This window comes from Nicotiana tabacum, chromosome 7, assembly GCF_000715075.1.
Source record: "Nicotiana tabacum cultivar K326 chromosome 7, ASM71507v2, whole genome shotgun sequence".
Classification (NCBI taxonomy): Eukaryota; Viridiplantae; Streptophyta; class Magnoliopsida; order Solanales; family Solanaceae; genus Nicotiana; species Nicotiana tabacum.
The window spans coordinates 3,055,493-3,074,789 of record NC_134086.1 but is presented as its reverse complement, the minus strand read 5'-3'; the positions used below and the strand labels follow the sequence as shown (position 1 = coordinate 3,074,789).

The window sequence follows — 19,297 nt, the reverse complement described above, 5'->3', positions numbered from 1 at the left end:
ACTTTTCTCCAAATATGTGACGAAATTATTCAATTGAGTTGACATTTGTCAATTAATACTTTTAATATTTATCAATAACATTGTTATTGATGTTATTATGACACTAAATTATTGGGCTTGTTCATAGGTCAATACTCTAATACGTTTTATGTGTGTGAATTTATCCTCATATTTTTATTATACTTAAAGTAACTTTATATTTGCATGGCTTTAATATAAGTCATCACCTATCAATTTCTTTTTTCGTGAAAGGCCTACGATTTAATTATAATTGTTACAACTTAGATACTCTTGGATAATCAGCTTGAGTCCGGGTGGGATTGCCGTGACTGGAAATGATTGATAGGAATAAAACGAGTTGAATTCACTTTGAAATAGAACTTGTTGATAATCATTTTAAAATGAAATTTATGTTGGCATTGGATGTGTTCGATTACCCAGTTTGGTTTTGGACCTCTACACGGTCAAAATAGCACGGTATAGCCAGTTTTCGGATTGGTCAATCAAAAATAGCCACCGTTTACGAAGTCAATGAAAAATAGCCACTATTTTGCTGCAACAGAGACCGGTCCCGTATAATATACGGGAGTTCGGTATATTTGTGTACGAACTCCAGCATATTATGTTGGACCAGTATATTTTGCTGACTCATGTATAATATACGAGAGACTGGAGCACCGGTGCTCCAAACTCCAGCATATTATACTGGACATTTATACTTGCTGGAACTTCCGTATATTATGCTGGAGTTCTAGTGTACTTATGCTGGAACTCCAGCACATAGTTATCCTGGAACTCCCGTATAATATGCTGGATTTTAAGCATACTTATGCTGGAACTCCAATATAATATACGGGCGTATTTTTCGAGTTTTGAACAGTGTTTTCGCTCAGATTTACCTTTACATGAAAAGTGGCTAAATTTCGATTAATTTTGAAACTATGGTTATTTTTGAATGACTAGTTGTAAATCTGGCTATTTTTAAATTTCTCCCGTCCACACGTGATGAGAGGAGGGGATAAGTTACACATTTAGCCGCTCGGCTAAAAATATTTACAGCTCCTAGACGATATACATAAACTATACATATGTTATACATCTGCCGGCTATTTTTTGGATGAGAGGCTATTTAAGTTAATTTTTCTAAGGAGTATTGGCAAAGCTGGTCAGGTATACTTAACTCCATTCGTACCCCATTGACATCCATATTTGATCAATGTCACCACAATTTTTCATATACATGCAACAACAGATGACAATAACACTTAATTTCCAAAACAATGCCAGAGGTACAAGTCTCATACTGAAAGAAAGATTAACTACTTAACAAGCTACAAAAAAGAGTGTATACTGTACAAACTTATGGCAAACAGCCAAAAGATCTGAAATAGTTACAACTCACTTACCCATATGAGTTAAGATCCTACTAATCAAGGCTTCTTTCTTTCCGGTGACCGGAATGTTATGTGCAGCTAGGTAATACTTCAGCTCTACAACTGTTAAATCCTTTAACTGCAAGATGGCAAACAAAAAAAAGTGAAACTCAATATATATACTACTGAAAACTAATGGAATTCTATGATGTGCATTCTGAAAAAGAGTCAGGTTTTGATAACAGTCTAGGCCAAAGTATTTCTGAAAAAGAGTCGGGTGTTGATAAAAATTCCTTGCATACTTGAATAACTAACAGACTTCTGTGTTGCAACTAACTTAGCTAGCACAAACCATCCCTAAAATTATAGTTTGATAACATTTTGAATCTGTTGTTAAGCCCAGAACTAAGGCAAGAATCTATAGCGTAACATCATAAGCTTGAAAATGTTACCTTCCCATTATCTGCAAGGTCAGACCAGTCATAGTTGGAATATTCTTTCATAGCATTTGCTTTCCGTTTCCTAGAGGGTTCAGCTTTTCCATCAGTTTTTGCATCGTCCTCCTCATAGTTCTCTCCATATACAGAGAGCTTAAATTCTTCCAATGCTTTGACAATACCAGGCCTAGCACCCAAACGATATACAAAAGAAATGTCAGAATAACAAGTTTTCTGAACATAGAGCCAAGTTGAAAACTAAAAGAAACCAAAACCACAGAATAAAGGGACCTAAGATGGTGGAAATCCGTCACTACCTGGCCATCCCTTCTTCATCGGGAAGAGTCTCGTCTTTAATTTCAGGCATCTCGTCTTCATCAAGTGCAAGAGCTTGTAATACTGCATAATGTCTCTGCAATGCTGCAAGAAATGCTCTTGTAAGAATACAAACGGAATTTCTATATGACCCAAAATATAAACTACAATTCTTAGGAAGGAGGTGATGCATATAGAAGGGGCACTCCACTTCATACTGTTCTGTAGAAATTAAGAATGCTTGTTAATTGGAGAGGGTCTCCTATGAATTAGGTGTCCTACTTCACACTAGCATTCTTTCACGGTGATTTAATAAGAAACAGAAAATACAAAATATCCTACATGGTCTACTGTGCAATCTAAGATCAGCCTGATACATCAACTTTGCAAGCAGAACATGAATCTATATCATGAATGAATTACAAATAGTTCATTAATGTAAAGGTCATATTGTTGAACTTTTTTATACATTTTTCGTTTTCTTAATATTCTGCAGATGCAGATATATGGATTAACAGAATTTACAGACCTCTTTAAATAGCAAGAGTTTTAAAAGTTCTATTTTATTTAAAGTTTATGAGCAGATTCAGCAATTTACACCACCTCAAAATGTTTAACAAATTATATGAGGAACTTCTCTTCTTTTGGATGTCCACCTCATAATTTTACACTTATTAATTTCCATTTAATCAACTAATAGATGGATCGGATAGATCGGTCCAACCATAACATCAAGCTCCAAAAAAGGTTCCACGCCATAAAAAATTATCAGCCCACTCTTCCAATTCTAATAACAGCAAAGAGCCTTGTAAAAGCTTCCATTTGGAATAGAAAGTAGAAACTACATATAGTGGCAGCATAGAATTTTGATCAGCTTCCCCAAGTTATGAGATCTTACCAGGATTGGCAAATTGGCACACAGAAAAATCTTTGAGGTCAATCCGTCTCACTAAAGCAGAGGCCTTCTTTATCTGGTCGTCAGTCGCATGAGGTACGGAATTTGGATCAGTATGAAGCTGCAGGTATAACCACATCCGTTAGATGTAGACTTCATTATTTTTCACAAAAGAAAAAAAAATTATGACTAATCATTGAGATAAAAAACATTCTGCCTGCCTCTTCAACATGTCTGATATCGTCAGAATATGGAAGATAAATGAGATGCATCCCTGGTGGCTCGACTTGACCACTAGGAGTCGTTATTTCATCCTGCAATTATCAAAAACCAAGAAAATATATGATAAACAGTTAGAAGTTTTTGCCGATATTCACAGACAAAAGATACACCAAAAAGGGCTACTTCCTCCACCCCATTTCCACTGAGAAGTTCGAACGCGCTCAAAGTTTTACAAGGTGTCTTGACTTGCATATTATTATATTACTAAAGATAGAAAAGAATACTAATGTTACAGTCATAAGTTAGTGGGACCAGGAAAAGATCATTATTTTAAAGTAGGTGTTTTAAAAAATCTAGAAGTATTTATCAAAAAGAGAAGTGGTGTCGCCAAAACAGCCCACAAAAAAAGGCTTAGTCTAGCCACAATGATCGCGAAAGAGGTGCAGAAAGAGACCGGAATGTTGAACTCTGAAAATAAAAAGAAGAAAAACTTTCGCCTAGCATGAGGTGCCAGTAAGAATAACTACTTAAGTTTCTATCAAAATCGTAGAGGCTCCAATACCATTTGAAAGAGAACAAAAGAAGATAGGCTCTTATTGAAATTGGTAATTAAAACACAAGAGAGCTACATGCTGAGCCACATGAAGGAAAGTTCTTTTATTCTTGGAATCTGAAATTACTTTCACATAATGGTTAAGAAATCTTCGATTTAAATTCTTAAAACTCTCTTGAATTGCAAGAACAATATGATTCTTGACCTGGAAAAGTGCCAGATTACTCTTCATATCCTTCAATGCATGTCAGAGGCGATTGCTGATCCCAGCATCAGCAATCATGGGTGCATCAATGGCAGAATTATCTTACATTATAAGCTAAAAATATTTAGAGAGGGAAAAAGATATCTTACTTGTGCAACAAGAGCAACCAATTGAGGATGACTTGAATTCCCATAGAAAGCAACTGCAAAGCTGCGATGATAGTTAAAAGTCAAACACAAGAATAGCAACACGCTTCAGAAGCATAGCAACAAAAAGATGATGGATTTATTTCTAGGGTAGGGTACATATAAAATAATTAAAACTGGTATTAATGAGGAAAACGCAAGCAGAAAAATGCCCAAAAGTCAGCAAAAAGTGCCACTTAAGTAATGGTTGAGATCAACACAAACTAGTTGCAGCCTGTTTTAACACATGGCTTCAAACAAAATTCAGCACAGCATTAGAGCACAGCAGCATGCTGATAGACTTGCTTAAACTACCTAAAATAGGGTGAAATGTGAGGGAGATGAAGAAAACAAAACAGTTGCCTGAATCTACTTTAAGAAAAAGGCTGCCCAGACACACATTTTCAGATTTTAATTTTAAAAACAATCATTGACAGAAATGAAAATGAAAAACCAGTTCAAAGTACAGTGCATGAACCTTTACTGAAGAAAGAGGGCATCTAGCAACTTCTAAAATTAGATACAACAACAACAACAACAACAAAAAACCCAGTGAAATCCCATGCGGTCTGGGGAGGGTAAGTGTATGCAGACCTTACCCCTACCTTATGGAGGTAGAGAGATTGTTTCCGAAAGACCTTCGGCTCAAGAACGGTGAAAATGAAGCAATAAACAAACAATAGCGACAAGAAGGTAATAAGACACGAAGCAAATGGTGCAATGTGTAATAACAAAGATCCAAGAATATGACACTACAAGAATAGAGTCAATCCTGCTGGAAATAATGACACACCGTGAAATACCAAGTTTCTAGGAATAGGAAAATACAAGAGTAGTACTAATACTACTTGTAAGACTAGGCGAAACTCTAGACTGTTTTTCAACCCACAACCCTAATTCTCGACCTCCACACCTTCCTATCGAGCGCCACTTGTAGAATTAGATAATAGGTCAAGATATGCATAACTGGCACTTATCACTCCCTACTATTAACTTAAACGTATTTTTGTTCTTTTGATAACCGTGGTGTCCAGCTTGCGCGCACCTCGACTAATTCCACGGAATATTTGTCACCTCCTACCAGCAACAGGTACCAGGTAACTCTACCCACCAAGGCTTGGATAGATGAGAAGTAAATTTTTGCCTCCGCTGGGATTTGAACCTTAGACCTCATGGTTCTCACCCACATAATTGACCACTAGGTCACACCCTCGGGTGCAACTTAAACGTATTTTCTAATTCAATAAACAACATATTCAGGCATACTAACCGCTTAAGCCGCACCATTGATCTGTGGAGTGCAACGAAAAGACAAGTGCTTCCAATCATTTCCTGCCAGGGACCAAGGAGAAGCAACAGAATTGATCATCATGGAAATGACATATTCTACGAGATGGTGAGAGGCATAATTCATAATTGGTGGTTTCGAAGCGGAAAAAACGTTATGGGTTAAAACTACTAGTACCGCATAGTGCAAGTTGTTAAAGCTAAGTTTGATTAACTATGCCATATGGACATGAAGATAGGTATAGAAATGTTGAAATAAAGCATAACGTTCCAGATCACTCATCAGACTCGTTTGTTTATTACTGAGAGATTCACATGACATGCACTTTTGTCAGCTAGATGTAGTTTTAAAAGGTGAAATAATCCAATCCACTATCCCTTCTGTCAACAAGATAAACTGGCAAAAGTGTCATATGCTTTATATAAAAACTCTTACCAATAATGGTTAGACTAACATCAACCAGCATAGACAATCAACAATGAAGACTGTGAATAGCCTTTAACAATGATCATATCCCGAAACAAAAGAAGCAAAATGTAGGTGGCTTATTGAAGAAACTACCTCATCACTGGGAAAGGCAAAAGTTGCTGGCTTCAGGTTATGATAATCCTTTAAACAGCTCAAAGGCTTGAAGCCCAGAAGACGAAGATGTCCAGTTGAAACTCTCTTGACTTCTGAAAGCTCATCCACAGAAAACATGACGTTCTCGCTGAAACAAAAAAGCGAACAAGACATCAGTGAATGGTTGAAGAAGTACACCAGGGTCAAGTTGGGCTGGTCATTAGATCATTAAATAAAGCAAATGATAGCATATCATGGAAACAAAATTTGAAATTTTTCCACGATTACTAAGTTCACTACACAATCTTTTCAATATTCAAATAGTGGAGATTTATCACCCTGTTTCCAATTAAAATAGCACTGCTGGGTGCTGAAAATTTGTATAGTCTGTGGCGAGGCTTGTTGGTAATATTTGGCTTCTCTTTGGATAATCTGCATAGATATTATGCTACCTTAAATTTTTTCTCCTTTTTAGTATGTTCTGGTATTATGAGCTAATCTTTAGTGGTTAAATTTTTGAAGTTTTGTCAAAGAAACAAATTATCATTCAGACATTCACTCTACCTGTTGAAACTGAATTTTTTTTAACTGAAATTGATTGCTGACAACATACATGAATGCACTCTATATGAGTTTGCGATATCGGAAAACTCTCCTAAATTTTTTGGATCCCGAAATATGATAACACAATTATTAACAATAAAATAATATTCTACAGTGTTTATATGACAAAATGCAAAAGTCGACAAAGTCAACGGAGCATTAAGCAAAAAGAGAAGAGAGCTCACACTATTTCAAAATGAAGAGCACAATCTTCAAAACTCAGAAGTTTAACTAACATGTATGCATTCAGTACTTCTAACATCAAATTGGAACTAAAGTTATTAATTTGAGCATCCAATATAAAATAATGACAATCTTAATCGACCACTCAAAGTGGTCATCAATAAAATATACTCTCAACAGGCCATAGAAGGATAACATCAATTGCAAATTGATTTTCGATTCCCGATTTATCTACCATTATAAAAAAACTAATTTGCAGCATCCAATTTCAGATTTAAATGCATTAATAATTTTATTTTATAATAGAAAGGTTTGGCAGAAACATGTAAACTTTTCCCTCCTAAACAGATATCCTAAAATAAGGATAATAGAAGAAAGAAGCAAAAGAGAAGCGTAGAATCATAGTAGCAGAAGAAGAAAACTAGCGTACTAGAGGAAGGAGTCATTTTTTAAGAAACAGATACCAACTTCTTGTAAGATTGAAAGCGCTTTACAGGCTCCTGAATTATAGCAGCAGTATCAGCACATATGAAGGATCTCTCTGTCTGTAAACAAGAAAGAACACAGCAGAGGTTTAAAGACGTACTCTATATCAAAATCCTATCAGAAGAGCAGAACAGACATTTCATTAAATTTTCTACCAACTTCAATGACAATTGACAACTTGAAGTTATCAGAAAAATAGCCCTAGAAAGAAGGGACTTGGAGACAAGCTGACACAAAATTCCTCAATACCTTACCAAATACTGATATGACATGGCAAAAAATTGTTGTCGTTACATGCACGAACAAATATATGAAGAAAGCATTTAAGGCAATGGACAAAATAGTTCAACACCTTTAGAAATTTCTTATCCGAAATTGAGTCTTCTTCTTTTCGGAAAAAATGTCCAATATGCAACATTATGCCGTTCCACCCACTTGCAACACCATCTCAACATGCAGCCCACACCGTCTATAACTACAAATACTTCTCATCTAGTGAACCTTGTGTGAGTACGGCCCTTCCCCGAACCCTGCGTGAATGCGGGATGCTTCGTGCACCGGGCTACCCTTTTTTTCCTAGTGAAACTTGTGTGCTAGATCTAACACACCAATTAGATTCTCCAAAGACACTACTAATCCGAAGTAGAGAGTAATAACTTTTCCAATGAACTCCATAAACTCTACGAGCTTATTTGATTTCCCGTATAATAAATAGTAAGTTCAGTATAAAACCCAACATTACTAATACAACACTTGGTTGTGGTACAAAAGTTTGGATTAGTAGAACTAGTCTAACAATGTAACACAACGTTAGTATAAAAGTTGCACAAATAATACCTATATAACATATGCAGGATTCTATGTATTATTTTTTCAAGATAGAATGTGGAACAAGAAACTAGAAATACTTAGATAAGAGCACCTAAAGTGCTTTGGAAGGAGTCAGTTTAATAAATAACATCAGATAAACTAAAAAAAATCATGATCATTTTATTTAATAAAGTTGCTTGTTCGTTTTGCAATGGACTCATAGCAAGATCTCCACACGATATTCATTAATGAAGGGTAGCAGATAATATTCATTACCTGGATCTCAACATGATTGGCCCGCAAGGAAACCAAAAAAAAAATAGTTGTATGCTTGGGATGTACAGAGAAGTGAAACCAAAAACTTATCCTGATAGTTCTTTCCATAAAAATGTATAGATGCAATCACCCAACTAAATGCTGACAGAATATATAGGAAGATCGAAGGTCAAATAAGATTTTGCTTAGGACGAAATGGTCGGTGTTCTAAAGAAAGGAAACAGCAACTAATCCTCAACGAATAAGCAAAAGATAGCTGCAAATCTGTTACAGTCAGAACTTATAAAGAATCCCCAAAAAGTACAAAGGTTAGTTATGATCAATCATTCCATGAAGCTCCCTTCCACCAAAAAAGAGATGCACATGAATTCAGCAACTGAAAGAAAACTGCAAGAGAAAAAAAAAAGATTAAAAAGCAAAGCATGATGATGAAGCTAATAAGTACCGTTAAAGGAAGATTGGTCATCGAGTCAAGCCAAGTTATTGTCCCTGCAGAAAGTTAAAAAGAGGTCTGAAGATTACTTCATAGTCACCTAACAGTAATCATTACATAGTGAAAGATAGGGCAACAAAGGCAGACCAGGATTAGTTGGACGGATCAAAGCATAGGTGTTAAGTTCAATAGATAATCCATTAAAAATCACAAATCTAAGTCTTCGAACTCTGCGCTTCTTAAACATGCGTTTTCTTAGCTGGTCTTTCAGATCTTCAAACCTGATATAGCAAACATAGGGAAGGAACATGGCCAACACATTACTAGTAAATTTAGGCTCTAAAAGGATAATAAAAACTAACAGGCTCTAAGTGCATTCAACTCCTTAACACCTTGCAAACTGGCATTTATATCCAGACATCTCGATCATAAGAGAATAAAACCACAGATTTCGGAAATGGAGGAATTTTCTTTTTATAAGGAAAGGGAGGAAATTCTAAAAATGCATAAACCAGTAACATAGGCACAAGACCCGCCACCAGTCAGATTCCCAGATAAATAAAAAGCGTGTACAAAATTGAGCTGTTTAGCAACGTAGGAAGCACAGACACCAAATCTTGAGCGTCTACCCAAGTTGTAATTCAACCCCCCCCCCCCAAACCACCAAACACCAATCTGGTCATCCCATCTTCATGTTCTTTGGTTTTCCACATTTGAGTATTCATTTCATCAATCAAGAAAATAAATAAATAAATGAAACTAACAAGTAATATGTTGACCATTCATATCACCCATCTGGACCACTCATTTCTCTCTACAGGCACAAAATGGATGTTATTTCCCTTCTGTTCTCCTTCCAGTAAAAGACCTCTTCCTATTGCTCAAGACGACTGTTCAAATAACAAAGAAGTACATTGTACAGTAAACAACACCTATTGAAAAAGATGAAACCTGTCCTTCTTCAGTGAAGCCTGAAATTGGAAGTAGAGGAGCTTTGCTGATAGTCTGAACATTCTTCATTCTCTCTTTAGTAGTATGCTCTTTTTTACTTGCGTTATACACAAGTTGGTGAATTTTATGCCCTTTTCATGGTCAATTCCTCTAATTTTCAAAGTTTTATCTCTGTATCTATTCATGTCTGCTAAATGCTACTCAACGGAACAACCACATGGTAACTATACTTTCATATTTCATTTACCAGACTTGTGATGTCCCTACCTAATTATATTGGACGATAATCTTGTCTGTCTTATATATCTATGTCTGTCTCTCAGCAATTATTTTTCTTACATGATAGTAGCTTTCTATCAGGATTAAATCTATCTGCATCGTGGTCTAGTGATACAACAAATTCAAAGATTTTCTAATCTTTAGAAACTTCAATGGTATTATATGATTACATTGTGTTACTTATCAAAAAATATGATTATATTATGTTAAACTACATAGAAAAATACATGCATGCTTTTATAAATGCCTAGACATAAGGAGAAATGCATCTTGAAGGGACAGACAGAAAACCCTGAACGTTAATAATCTGATTCTATATCTATATATAACAAATAGGAGAGTAGTTTGCATTGAGGTTAAGCCAAGTGACAAGCTAATAAAAATCCACTAAGCAATTTTAAAACAATATCTATTATCTATATCTTTCTATATATATAAAATAGGAGAGTAGTTTGCATTGAGGTTAAGCCAAGTGGTAAGCTAATAAAAAGCTACTTGGCAGTTTTAAGACAATATCTATTAGACTACGTAATAAAAATAAATTTGAATTAAAGGATAAATCTTTTAATCTATAGATAAAGTTAGGGAATTTGATTCTTTAAAGGAAAGTTTTCAATTAATAAACTTAACGTTCTTCTAACATGAACACCCCTATGACTATTCTAAGAAGTTGCAGAAAAGAAAACTTAAGTGATTTGTTCTTCATGAACATAAGATCACTTAGAGAAATATTTTTACAACAAACAACCACCTCACTTCAGTCACCGAAAGAAAGCACGACTATTATGAAACAACCTCTTCTACTTTTGGGCTCCTTTAATGAATAATCATTAAGCATATTACATTAGGTTGTGTTAATAACTATCAAGTCCTTCAGAAAGAGTTTTACTTTTACATGGAGATTCATCATTTGACTAGTGCTAAAATATGAGATAGCCATACATATACCAAGCATATTAACAAACTTGAATAGCTCACAACTATCCATGAGGAATTCTCAACAGTTGAAGATTTTTGTAAGGTATACCTCTCTCCTACAAGAGCCTTGAACTGAGCAAGGTCATCACCCTCCAAACCAAGTAAATCCTGAAGCCCAAGATCTTGAATTAGATAACAACGACGTGCAACTTTTAAAGGATCTAAAACATAAACAATGACCATACAGTATAGAAAAGGGAAACATTGAACTCATCATCTGGTCGACTTAGTGGAAGAAGCTCAATTGCAATACCAAGATCTTGAGCATCCTGCAACCATTAGCGATATGAGTAGAATGGTAGTATAATAGTTATTCAAAAACTATTTGACAAGCAAAGTTACAAAACAATCTAAATTTTTATTCACTCAGAGTTATCTTTACATAAATTTACTTTTTCCCATAGGATTTGTTTTCAACTGACTAAAATATTGATATATCAATATGTGGCATAGATACTATACTTTGGCACGCTGCAGTGTTGTCCTCATCATATCCACTTTTATGACACCTTTGAGATTTCCAAAAGGATCATCTTCATTTGTAAACAAGAGCATGCGTTTGTCAGCAATTTTTGCAGATCTGAAAATGGTTTTAAAGACAAGTAAAATAGGGGCCGCACAGCATTTCAGGGGAAAACAAAGAGAAATGAAAAGGAAATGGCTAGTAAACTGGAGAATAGAACAAATCTTACCCTTTACGGAGAAGGGCTTGTGCAACCCAGAGAGCATTGTAAAGAGAATTCTCACGAGAGCCAGGCACAATTCCATACTTACTGCCTATTTCTTTATCAAATCTTTCTGCAAACATTTAAAACAGGTGATTGCAGCATTACTCTAGAAAACCAAAGAAAAAAGTCACACCGTGTTAAGTCCATCCATTGACGAGGCAGCAGATGTAACTGATAGCATAGAGGATGAAGCTTTGTCAGTCCTTTGACATAGCAGAAAATTCTCTGCATTATTACTAATTATGAAATAAACATCATTTTAGGATATTCCAGTTTTCTGGTCAAATAAGGACTATTAAAGCACTTCATACAACAATTGTGAAGAGTCGGTCAAAGTGATTGCTTCAACATATATTCGCGAGACTTGTTCCATTTGGAAGATCTGACAAGCCAGAATTCTCAAAACTGAAAAGTATAGAAAAGCGTTAAGGTCCCCTTTTAAGCGCAATAACTAAAGTGTGGGCTTTAACGAAGAAAGGTGTAGAAAAAATTAAGACTGATATACAAATAAAATATATTTACATATATGTGTGTGATGCAAGAGAAAATCAGAACAGAGACAAATAATTTTTGGGATAAGAGATTGAAAAATCTGTAATTAATCGACGAAAAAGAATTAGGCAAATCCAGTTCAAAAACGATTTTAAATTTTTAACTTAGATGGAAAGATGTCATTTTTAGTTTTTAGTAACAAGTTATCTTTTCTAACTTCTTATTCCTATGACTAGAAAATGCATGCATAACATTTTTCAAACAATGAATGTATGTTAAGACTGAAGTGATGATACAATTCATAGGTCTATCAGCCCACTGATTACACAGAAAGGGAAAAAGAAAACAATTGATGCTATCACTTGCCAAATTAATATTATCACTTGCCAACAAAATTGATTGTCTAGTGATGTCCTCTTAAATAGGGAGTCCATGGGTGATTAAGTGCACAACTTAGTACCTTGGTGCCAACACTAAAGAGCTAGCTAAGCAAGGCCAAGTGTAAAAACCGAGATTCCCCGAGCTTGCCTTTTATACACACTGTCATCCCTAGTGTATGCAGGTACGCCAGTGCTTTAACAATATAAGTGCTAACTATAGATCACGAGGGCTCATCAGAAAGGAGAGCAAACTAATACAAGGTTTCAAAAATGGTCATTACACCTGAAGAGATAAGTCAGCTGGTCTATAATCAACTAAAGCACAATTTGTTTCTCATCTTCCTTTTTTTATTTTCTTCTCTTCTTTTATTTTGGGAGGGGGGGGGAGGGGGGTTGGAGATGGATGGGTTTTCCTAAATATTAGAAATAAGTCACATTTAGAAGAAAAAATAAAAGAAAACAAAAAAAGATGATTTATTATGTGAGTTTGACTGCAATGATGTAACATATGGCTAGGCTTTTGACGACCAATTTAGAATCTTGTCTAAACAGAGATAGTTGCATAACCATACACCCACCAAAAACTTGCACCGAAATTAGAGACCAATATGAACATTTACCTTCTATTCGATCAAATTCTTTAATTAGCCTGGCCGTTGGTCTATCCAGATCCTCTCTTTCTGGAACATTAAATACATAAACGCCACTTAAGTCCTGTAAATTCTTTTTTTCCCGCTGAAATTACAAATAAAGGTGAACATAAACAAATCATCATTAAACAGACATTTGGAGATACTAATAAGAAACAAAACAGGAAACAGGGTGTTAAATAGGGAGAAATAGCAAAAAGCTAGTTTGCGTTGAAAGAAGAGTGGTTGTTTACTCACGTTGTCTGCTGCACTATATAGAACTAGATCACATATACATATATATATCACCTACCCAAATAATATTTAATCAAACTTATATAGTACAAGGAAGATCTGGATCCCCACAAGGAAATGAAAATCTAAATTTACATTCTTTTGTGATAAAGGAAAATAAATTCACACAGAAATGGTTCTCGCCCACATCATTCCTAATACCCTCCTAGGACTCCTTAAATGGAATGACAAAAAGTTGGCTAAGGCCTTCACACAAGCCCCATTACTTCATCTTGTTTCTGTATTTGTTGTAATAATTCTATCTTCTGCTACCGCACTCTTTCTATCCTTTCTTCTACTCTTGCCTCTTACAACAAGAGGTTCGCGATTTTTTGTAAAGAAAGTGGACCTTGGGTCAAACTCAACCTAAAAAGCTATTTTGTAAAGAAAGTGATCTTTGGGTCTAACTCAGGTGAAGATAGATTTCCCAGAACCATATAAATAGACACCCCACCCCCCGGGGGGGGGGGGGGACATCTTGAGCGTGGATATCATAACATAGTGGCCCAACATTAGGGGGGGTAGGGAGCGCTTCCCCCCGAATGGGGCCTTACGCGGCGCGAATCCGGATATAGTCGAGCTCCAATGCGGGTACCGGACACCGGGTGGGAAACCAAAAAAAAAAAAAAAGATAAACCAAGAGTAGAGGTGGGTCTAGCTCTAATACCATATAAAAAAACTGGACCTTGGGCCTAACCGTACCTTCAAAAGCTAGCTTATGAGTTATGAGGTGAGTATTGCCGAAGACAATATAAGCAAACAACAGCCATTTCCCCACCAATGTGGGATGCTAACGATTTTCATCAAAGAGATTCAAGAAAGACAACGAACTGATGGTAATGGAATAAGATAGACCAGCCACTGATTACTAGGTGCAGCTAGCTCCTTGCAACTCTTCTTTCCTGTGAGGTCCTGAGCCTCCATACCATTCTCAGAGTTTCAAGCAGAAAGTTCTCTAGAACAACAGAAGGACACAACTCACAAGGAAAAGCTAGTCTACTTACCAGGGATTTTGGTACAACTGAAACTCAGATGCAGATAACTATACCAGTTTCATACCATTCTTCAGAAATATAGTAATTTTACTTTATTCTTTGATTTTACTCTATATAAGGGACAAGAATTTATTAAAGACTGCATTTGTACGACTTGGAGCAAACACAAACTAACAAAGTGCAAAACAAGAATTATACGCATATGGATCCACATTAGATTTTAATCAGATAGCTAATGAATAGAGACTGTCATCCCCTAATTAGCTGAGAATATAGACCGATCCACTAGAACGCCAAAGAATGATGAGGTAAAATTATAAAGTTTAAATTACTTAGCAACAGTTAGCCCATGTTTGTTCAAACCAAAGTATGACATATACCACACATAACCCGTTTATCCCCTAAGTCACAGTATACAGTCTGTACAACTATCTTTTATGAGACATTTTTTATACAACTTCTGCTTCATTCCTTGTCTGAAGTTCTTTCATGTCAGGAGAAAGAGACAAGAACCACTAAAGACATCACTTTCCACACGGCAACCTAACACATATTTATCAAGTAAGTTTACTTAGAAACTAGGCTGAACAGCCAGACTTTTTGTTAGCAACATATTTCCATCCATAATATGAAAGCTTCCTCTCACACTATAAAGTAACAGAATTCTCAAGTTACAAACAAGCTGGAAAAGAAGGTCCAGTAAAGGCTAGTTCAGGATTCAGCTTTTTTTATATAATAAATAGGATCCTACAAATATTAGGTAGCACTAGATTTTAGCATGACTAACATAAAATCTGAAATGTTTTTAGATAAGAAAAAAAAAAGCAGCGACTAAGGATATTATATAATAGAAGTCGAAGGCACATCTTGTGATGTACAGTTTATAAGGAACAAAAAGCTTACAGTGTTAAAGAAGCATATAGCAACTTCATCGTAAGACCTATTAATAATCTGAGTTCTGAGAGATTGTGCAATGCAATTGATGGAAAGTTGAAAATGAGTAGCGGTCTTTTCATCATCCTGCAAAAATCGAAATATTTAGTGGGATTCCACAGTTTTACACTCAAAGGGTCAAAAATGCTAAAGAATTATGACAAAAATGTTTTCAAGAGAAATATTGCTCGTAATAACTGTACAACTACATGCACAAACTCAATCAAAATAAAAAAATTACAAGAAACTGAAATGCATTAGCACTCCAATCTCAAGGAGGTGCCTCCCAACCACCACTGCTACTCCTTGAAAAACTAGTCCTAAGCTGAACAAAATATGCCTCCGGAGATACCCTAAATTTTTCGGAAATAAAAGAAAAAAGGAGTTTCCAAAAACCTTTTGTTTCTCAAGAATCCAGCCAAAAGTTCAAAACACACCAAACAAGACAGCAGGAATTAGGTCCTAACTTATCTTCCTCTCTTTCTCTTTTTCTTCCTTTTATATCAATGGTATATGGGTTAGCTTCCGCACTCCAAGAATATTCTACTGGGTACCTGCTACTAGACTCCACTACCCTTCCCAGACTCCACTAGTGGGATTATACCGGTTTGTTGTTCTATTGACTTTTTGCCTTACTTCACTTCAGAAATTATTACTCCCTCGTTCCAATTTATGTGACATAGTTTGACTGGGCGTTGTTTAAGAAAAAAAGAAAAACATGTGGTCCAAAACAAATTTGTGTGGCATTAAGGATAAAATGAGAAATTTAAAGTTAAATTTTGTCTAAATATAAAAATGTATCATTATTTTAGGTACAAACTAAAAGCAAAGTGCATCATTTAAATTAGGCTAGAGGAAGTGATAAAACCGTGCCTTCATGGCGTCCGGGCTAGCTAGCGTGTTCATCAACTCGATTATTCCACTGAGTACATACTACCTCCCAGTAGCATTTATAATGAATAACTCTGCCTACCAAGGCTTAAGCAGATGGAAATAGATTACCTAATGTTGTTTTTGCCTCCACCGGAAAACTGAAAAAAATAGAATGTGCCTTTTAAACTATATGATTAGAAGATTAGTTCATTCAGTAGAGGTGAATGGAGATACTTGATGTTAGGTTAAGCTGATAAAGATGACTGTTTCATTGTGAAGTTCTTTTAGAAGCTAAGTTATAATCTGATTGAAAGGCATTTATTGTTAAGCATAATTGTGAATACGGTTCTTGTGACATCCTCTTGATGAAAAATAAGGGAGGAAGATAAGTCGTATCTGTGGAGTGCTGGGTTTAGGCCATAGGAGAGACTAAAAACACTAGGGAGAAAGATAAGTCATATCTGCCTAAGCCTTGGTTGGTAGAATTACCTGATGCATGCGCTGGTTGGAGGCAAGTATCTCCATTCACCTCTACTGAATGAACTAATCTTCTAATCATATAGTTTAAAAGGCACATTCTATTTTTTCCAGTTTTCCGGTGGAGGCAAAAACAACATTAGGTAATCTATTTCCATCTGCTTAAGCCTTGGTAGGCAGAGTTATCCATTATAGATGCTACTGGGAGGTAGTAGGTACTCAGTGGAATAATCGAGTTGATGAACACGCTAGGTAGCCCGGACGCCATGAAGGCACGGTTTTATCACTTCCTCTAGCCTAATTTAAGTGATTCACTTTGCTTTTAGTTTGTACCTAAAATAATGATACATTTTTATATTTAGACAAAATTTAACTTTAAATTTCTCATTTTACCCTTAATGCCACACAAATTTGTTTTGGACCACATGTTTTTCTTTTTTTCTTAAACAATGCCCAGTCAAACTATGTCACATAAATTGGAACGAGGGAGTAATAATTTCTGAAGTGAAGTAAGGCAAAAAGTCAATAGAACAACAAACCAGTATAATCCCACTAGTGGAGTCTGGGAAGGATAGTGTGTACGCAGGCCTTACCCCTACCCTGGAGTAGAGAGGTTGTTTCCGATAGACCCTCGACATCCCTCCCTCCAAAAACTCTCCACTTTTCTCGAACTCACAACCTCTTGGTTGTAAGTGGAGGGTGCTCACCACTAGCGCAACCCACTCTTGTCAATAGAACAATGGAACCAAAATCAAGTAAAAAAATTAAACAAAATGAGAAACAGTAACTGATAATTAAGGACTAACCGTAGGGCAAGTAGTGGAAAACATTTTGGGCGAAGCATCCACAAGGTATACCAATAATTCCTTAGTAGCATCTCTTTCCTGGATGTTTAATTTGATTGCACATTTTAGATATAATTATACAAAATAATTTAATTTTCAATTTTAACACAAACAAATAAGTGAATAAAAAATTATTACTATTGATAATAATAATAATAATAATAGGGACCTTATAAAATTCACTTTCTGGATCATCTTCATCGTCACGAAAGACTTCATCTGGGTCTAGGTCCATTGACATATTGAAGTAATTCTAAAGATTTTTAACAATAAAATGAAGCAGAAGAAGATGAGGCTTTAGGTTTTAGAGGGGTTTTATTTTTTTAAAAAGTGCTACTTTTTTTCTGAAGGGGCTGCTTGTTCGAGAAGGAGACGAAGTTTTGGCCTCCCGCCTTCTTTTAGACACTTCGTTAATTTTTCACAAAGCACCATCTTTTAGTCCTAATTAGTCATTTATACATACATTTGGCTATATTACGCTCTATAGATATCTTTTATATTTTTATACAATGTATTTCATGTATTTAAACGGTTGTATTCATTAATACAAGAAAAAAAATGGGCATAAAAACGGGAAATCCAGCTAAGTATTATCTGTATTTAACTGTATTCAAGCGAAATTTCAGTTGTATTTAACTGTATTCAAGCAAAATTTCAGTGAAATACAGTAACTTTTTTGCGCAAATTCTGGGAACTTAAACTTGTTAAAAACGGAAGAAAATCAAAGCACATGATAGTCTCCTAATTTAACTCAAAGAACTAAAACGAGTACACACTAATTTGTATTTTGCTCAAAGAAAGCAACTCAAAAACGTGAAAAGAAGGAAAAACCAGAGCAACACATCTGATCGAACTTCTCGATTCTCTTCTCCTTTTTTCTATTGAATACAACAAAATACAATTGAATACAGCTGAATAAAATTCTTGAATGCAACAAAATACAACTAACTTCTGCTGAATAAAATAGTTGAATATAACTAACTACAACTGAATACAGTTGTATAAAACACTTGAATACAACTAACTATTGCTAAATAAAATTTAATTACAACTGATTAAAACTGAATACAAGAGAATAATCACAACTTTTTAATACATCTAAAATATATAAACGAATGTTGCTGAATACATGTGAATACAGTTTCACCTCTTTCATCTGTAAACATGGCTTTTAACAAAATCAAGGTTGAAAACTCTATCGTTGAGATGGACGGTTAGATCTCTTTCTCCTTTACTTTCTCTATCTCTATATTTTTTCCGTTTTTCTTGCTGAAATTTATTGTTTTATAGATCTGTTTTTGTATGCCAAATAATAATAAAGATTGATTATGCTGTGAAAATACAGAGAGGACAAAGAATTTGAGTAATGTGGGTATGTGGGAGAAGAGAGTAAAGGTGACAATGGTGGAGAAATAGAGATTTAGGGTGGGAGAAGATTTATGAAACGTAGGTTTGTGGGAGAAGAGGGTAAAGTGTATGGAAAAAGAGAGAGAAAAGCTAGTCAGAGAAGATATACGCTAATTAGGTGAGAGAAAATATAAAAAATGAGAGAAAAATATTTTGTAGCATATATGGTGCCTTAATTGTAGGATGGAACTATATTTAGATTTTTTGCTAT

General features: G+C 35.3%; 1 protein-coding gene across 2 annotated transcripts; it reads right to left on the bottom strand.

The window, feature by feature from the left end:
* Nucleotides 1–1,208: 1,208 nt before the first annotated feature.
* Nucleotides 1,209–18,111, bottom strand: LOC107815516 (ATP-dependent DNA helicase 2 subunit KU70). Of its 2 annotated transcripts, none has more exons than XM_075256876.1 (19): nt 17,849–18,111; nt 17,641–17,718; nt 15,455–15,571; nt 13,254–13,368; nt 11,726–11,831; nt 11,496–11,613; nt 11,219–11,302; nt 11,083–11,141; nt 8,973–9,106; nt 8,838–8,881; nt 7,289–7,365; nt 6,035–6,182; nt 5,456–5,517; nt 4,150–4,210; nt 3,242–3,334; nt 3,024–3,141; nt 2,128–2,230; nt 1,826–1,997; nt 1,209–1,512 (listed from the first exon to the last, which is right to left on the bottom strand). In XM_075256876.1, the coding sequence occupies exons 1-19, from the start codon at nt 17,918–17,920 to the stop codon at nt 1,399–1,401; spliced, it is 1,875 nt and encodes a 624-aa protein (XP_075112977.1). In that variant the 5' UTR covers nt 17,921–18,111; the 3' UTR covers nt 1,209–1,398. The 2 variants fall into 2 exon arrangements, with proteins under 2 accessions (XP_075112977.1, XP_075112978.1); XM_075256877.1 differs by having other exon boundaries at nt 11,726–12,166; nt 17,849–17,960.
* Nucleotides 18,112–19,297: the final 1,186 nt, after the last annotated feature.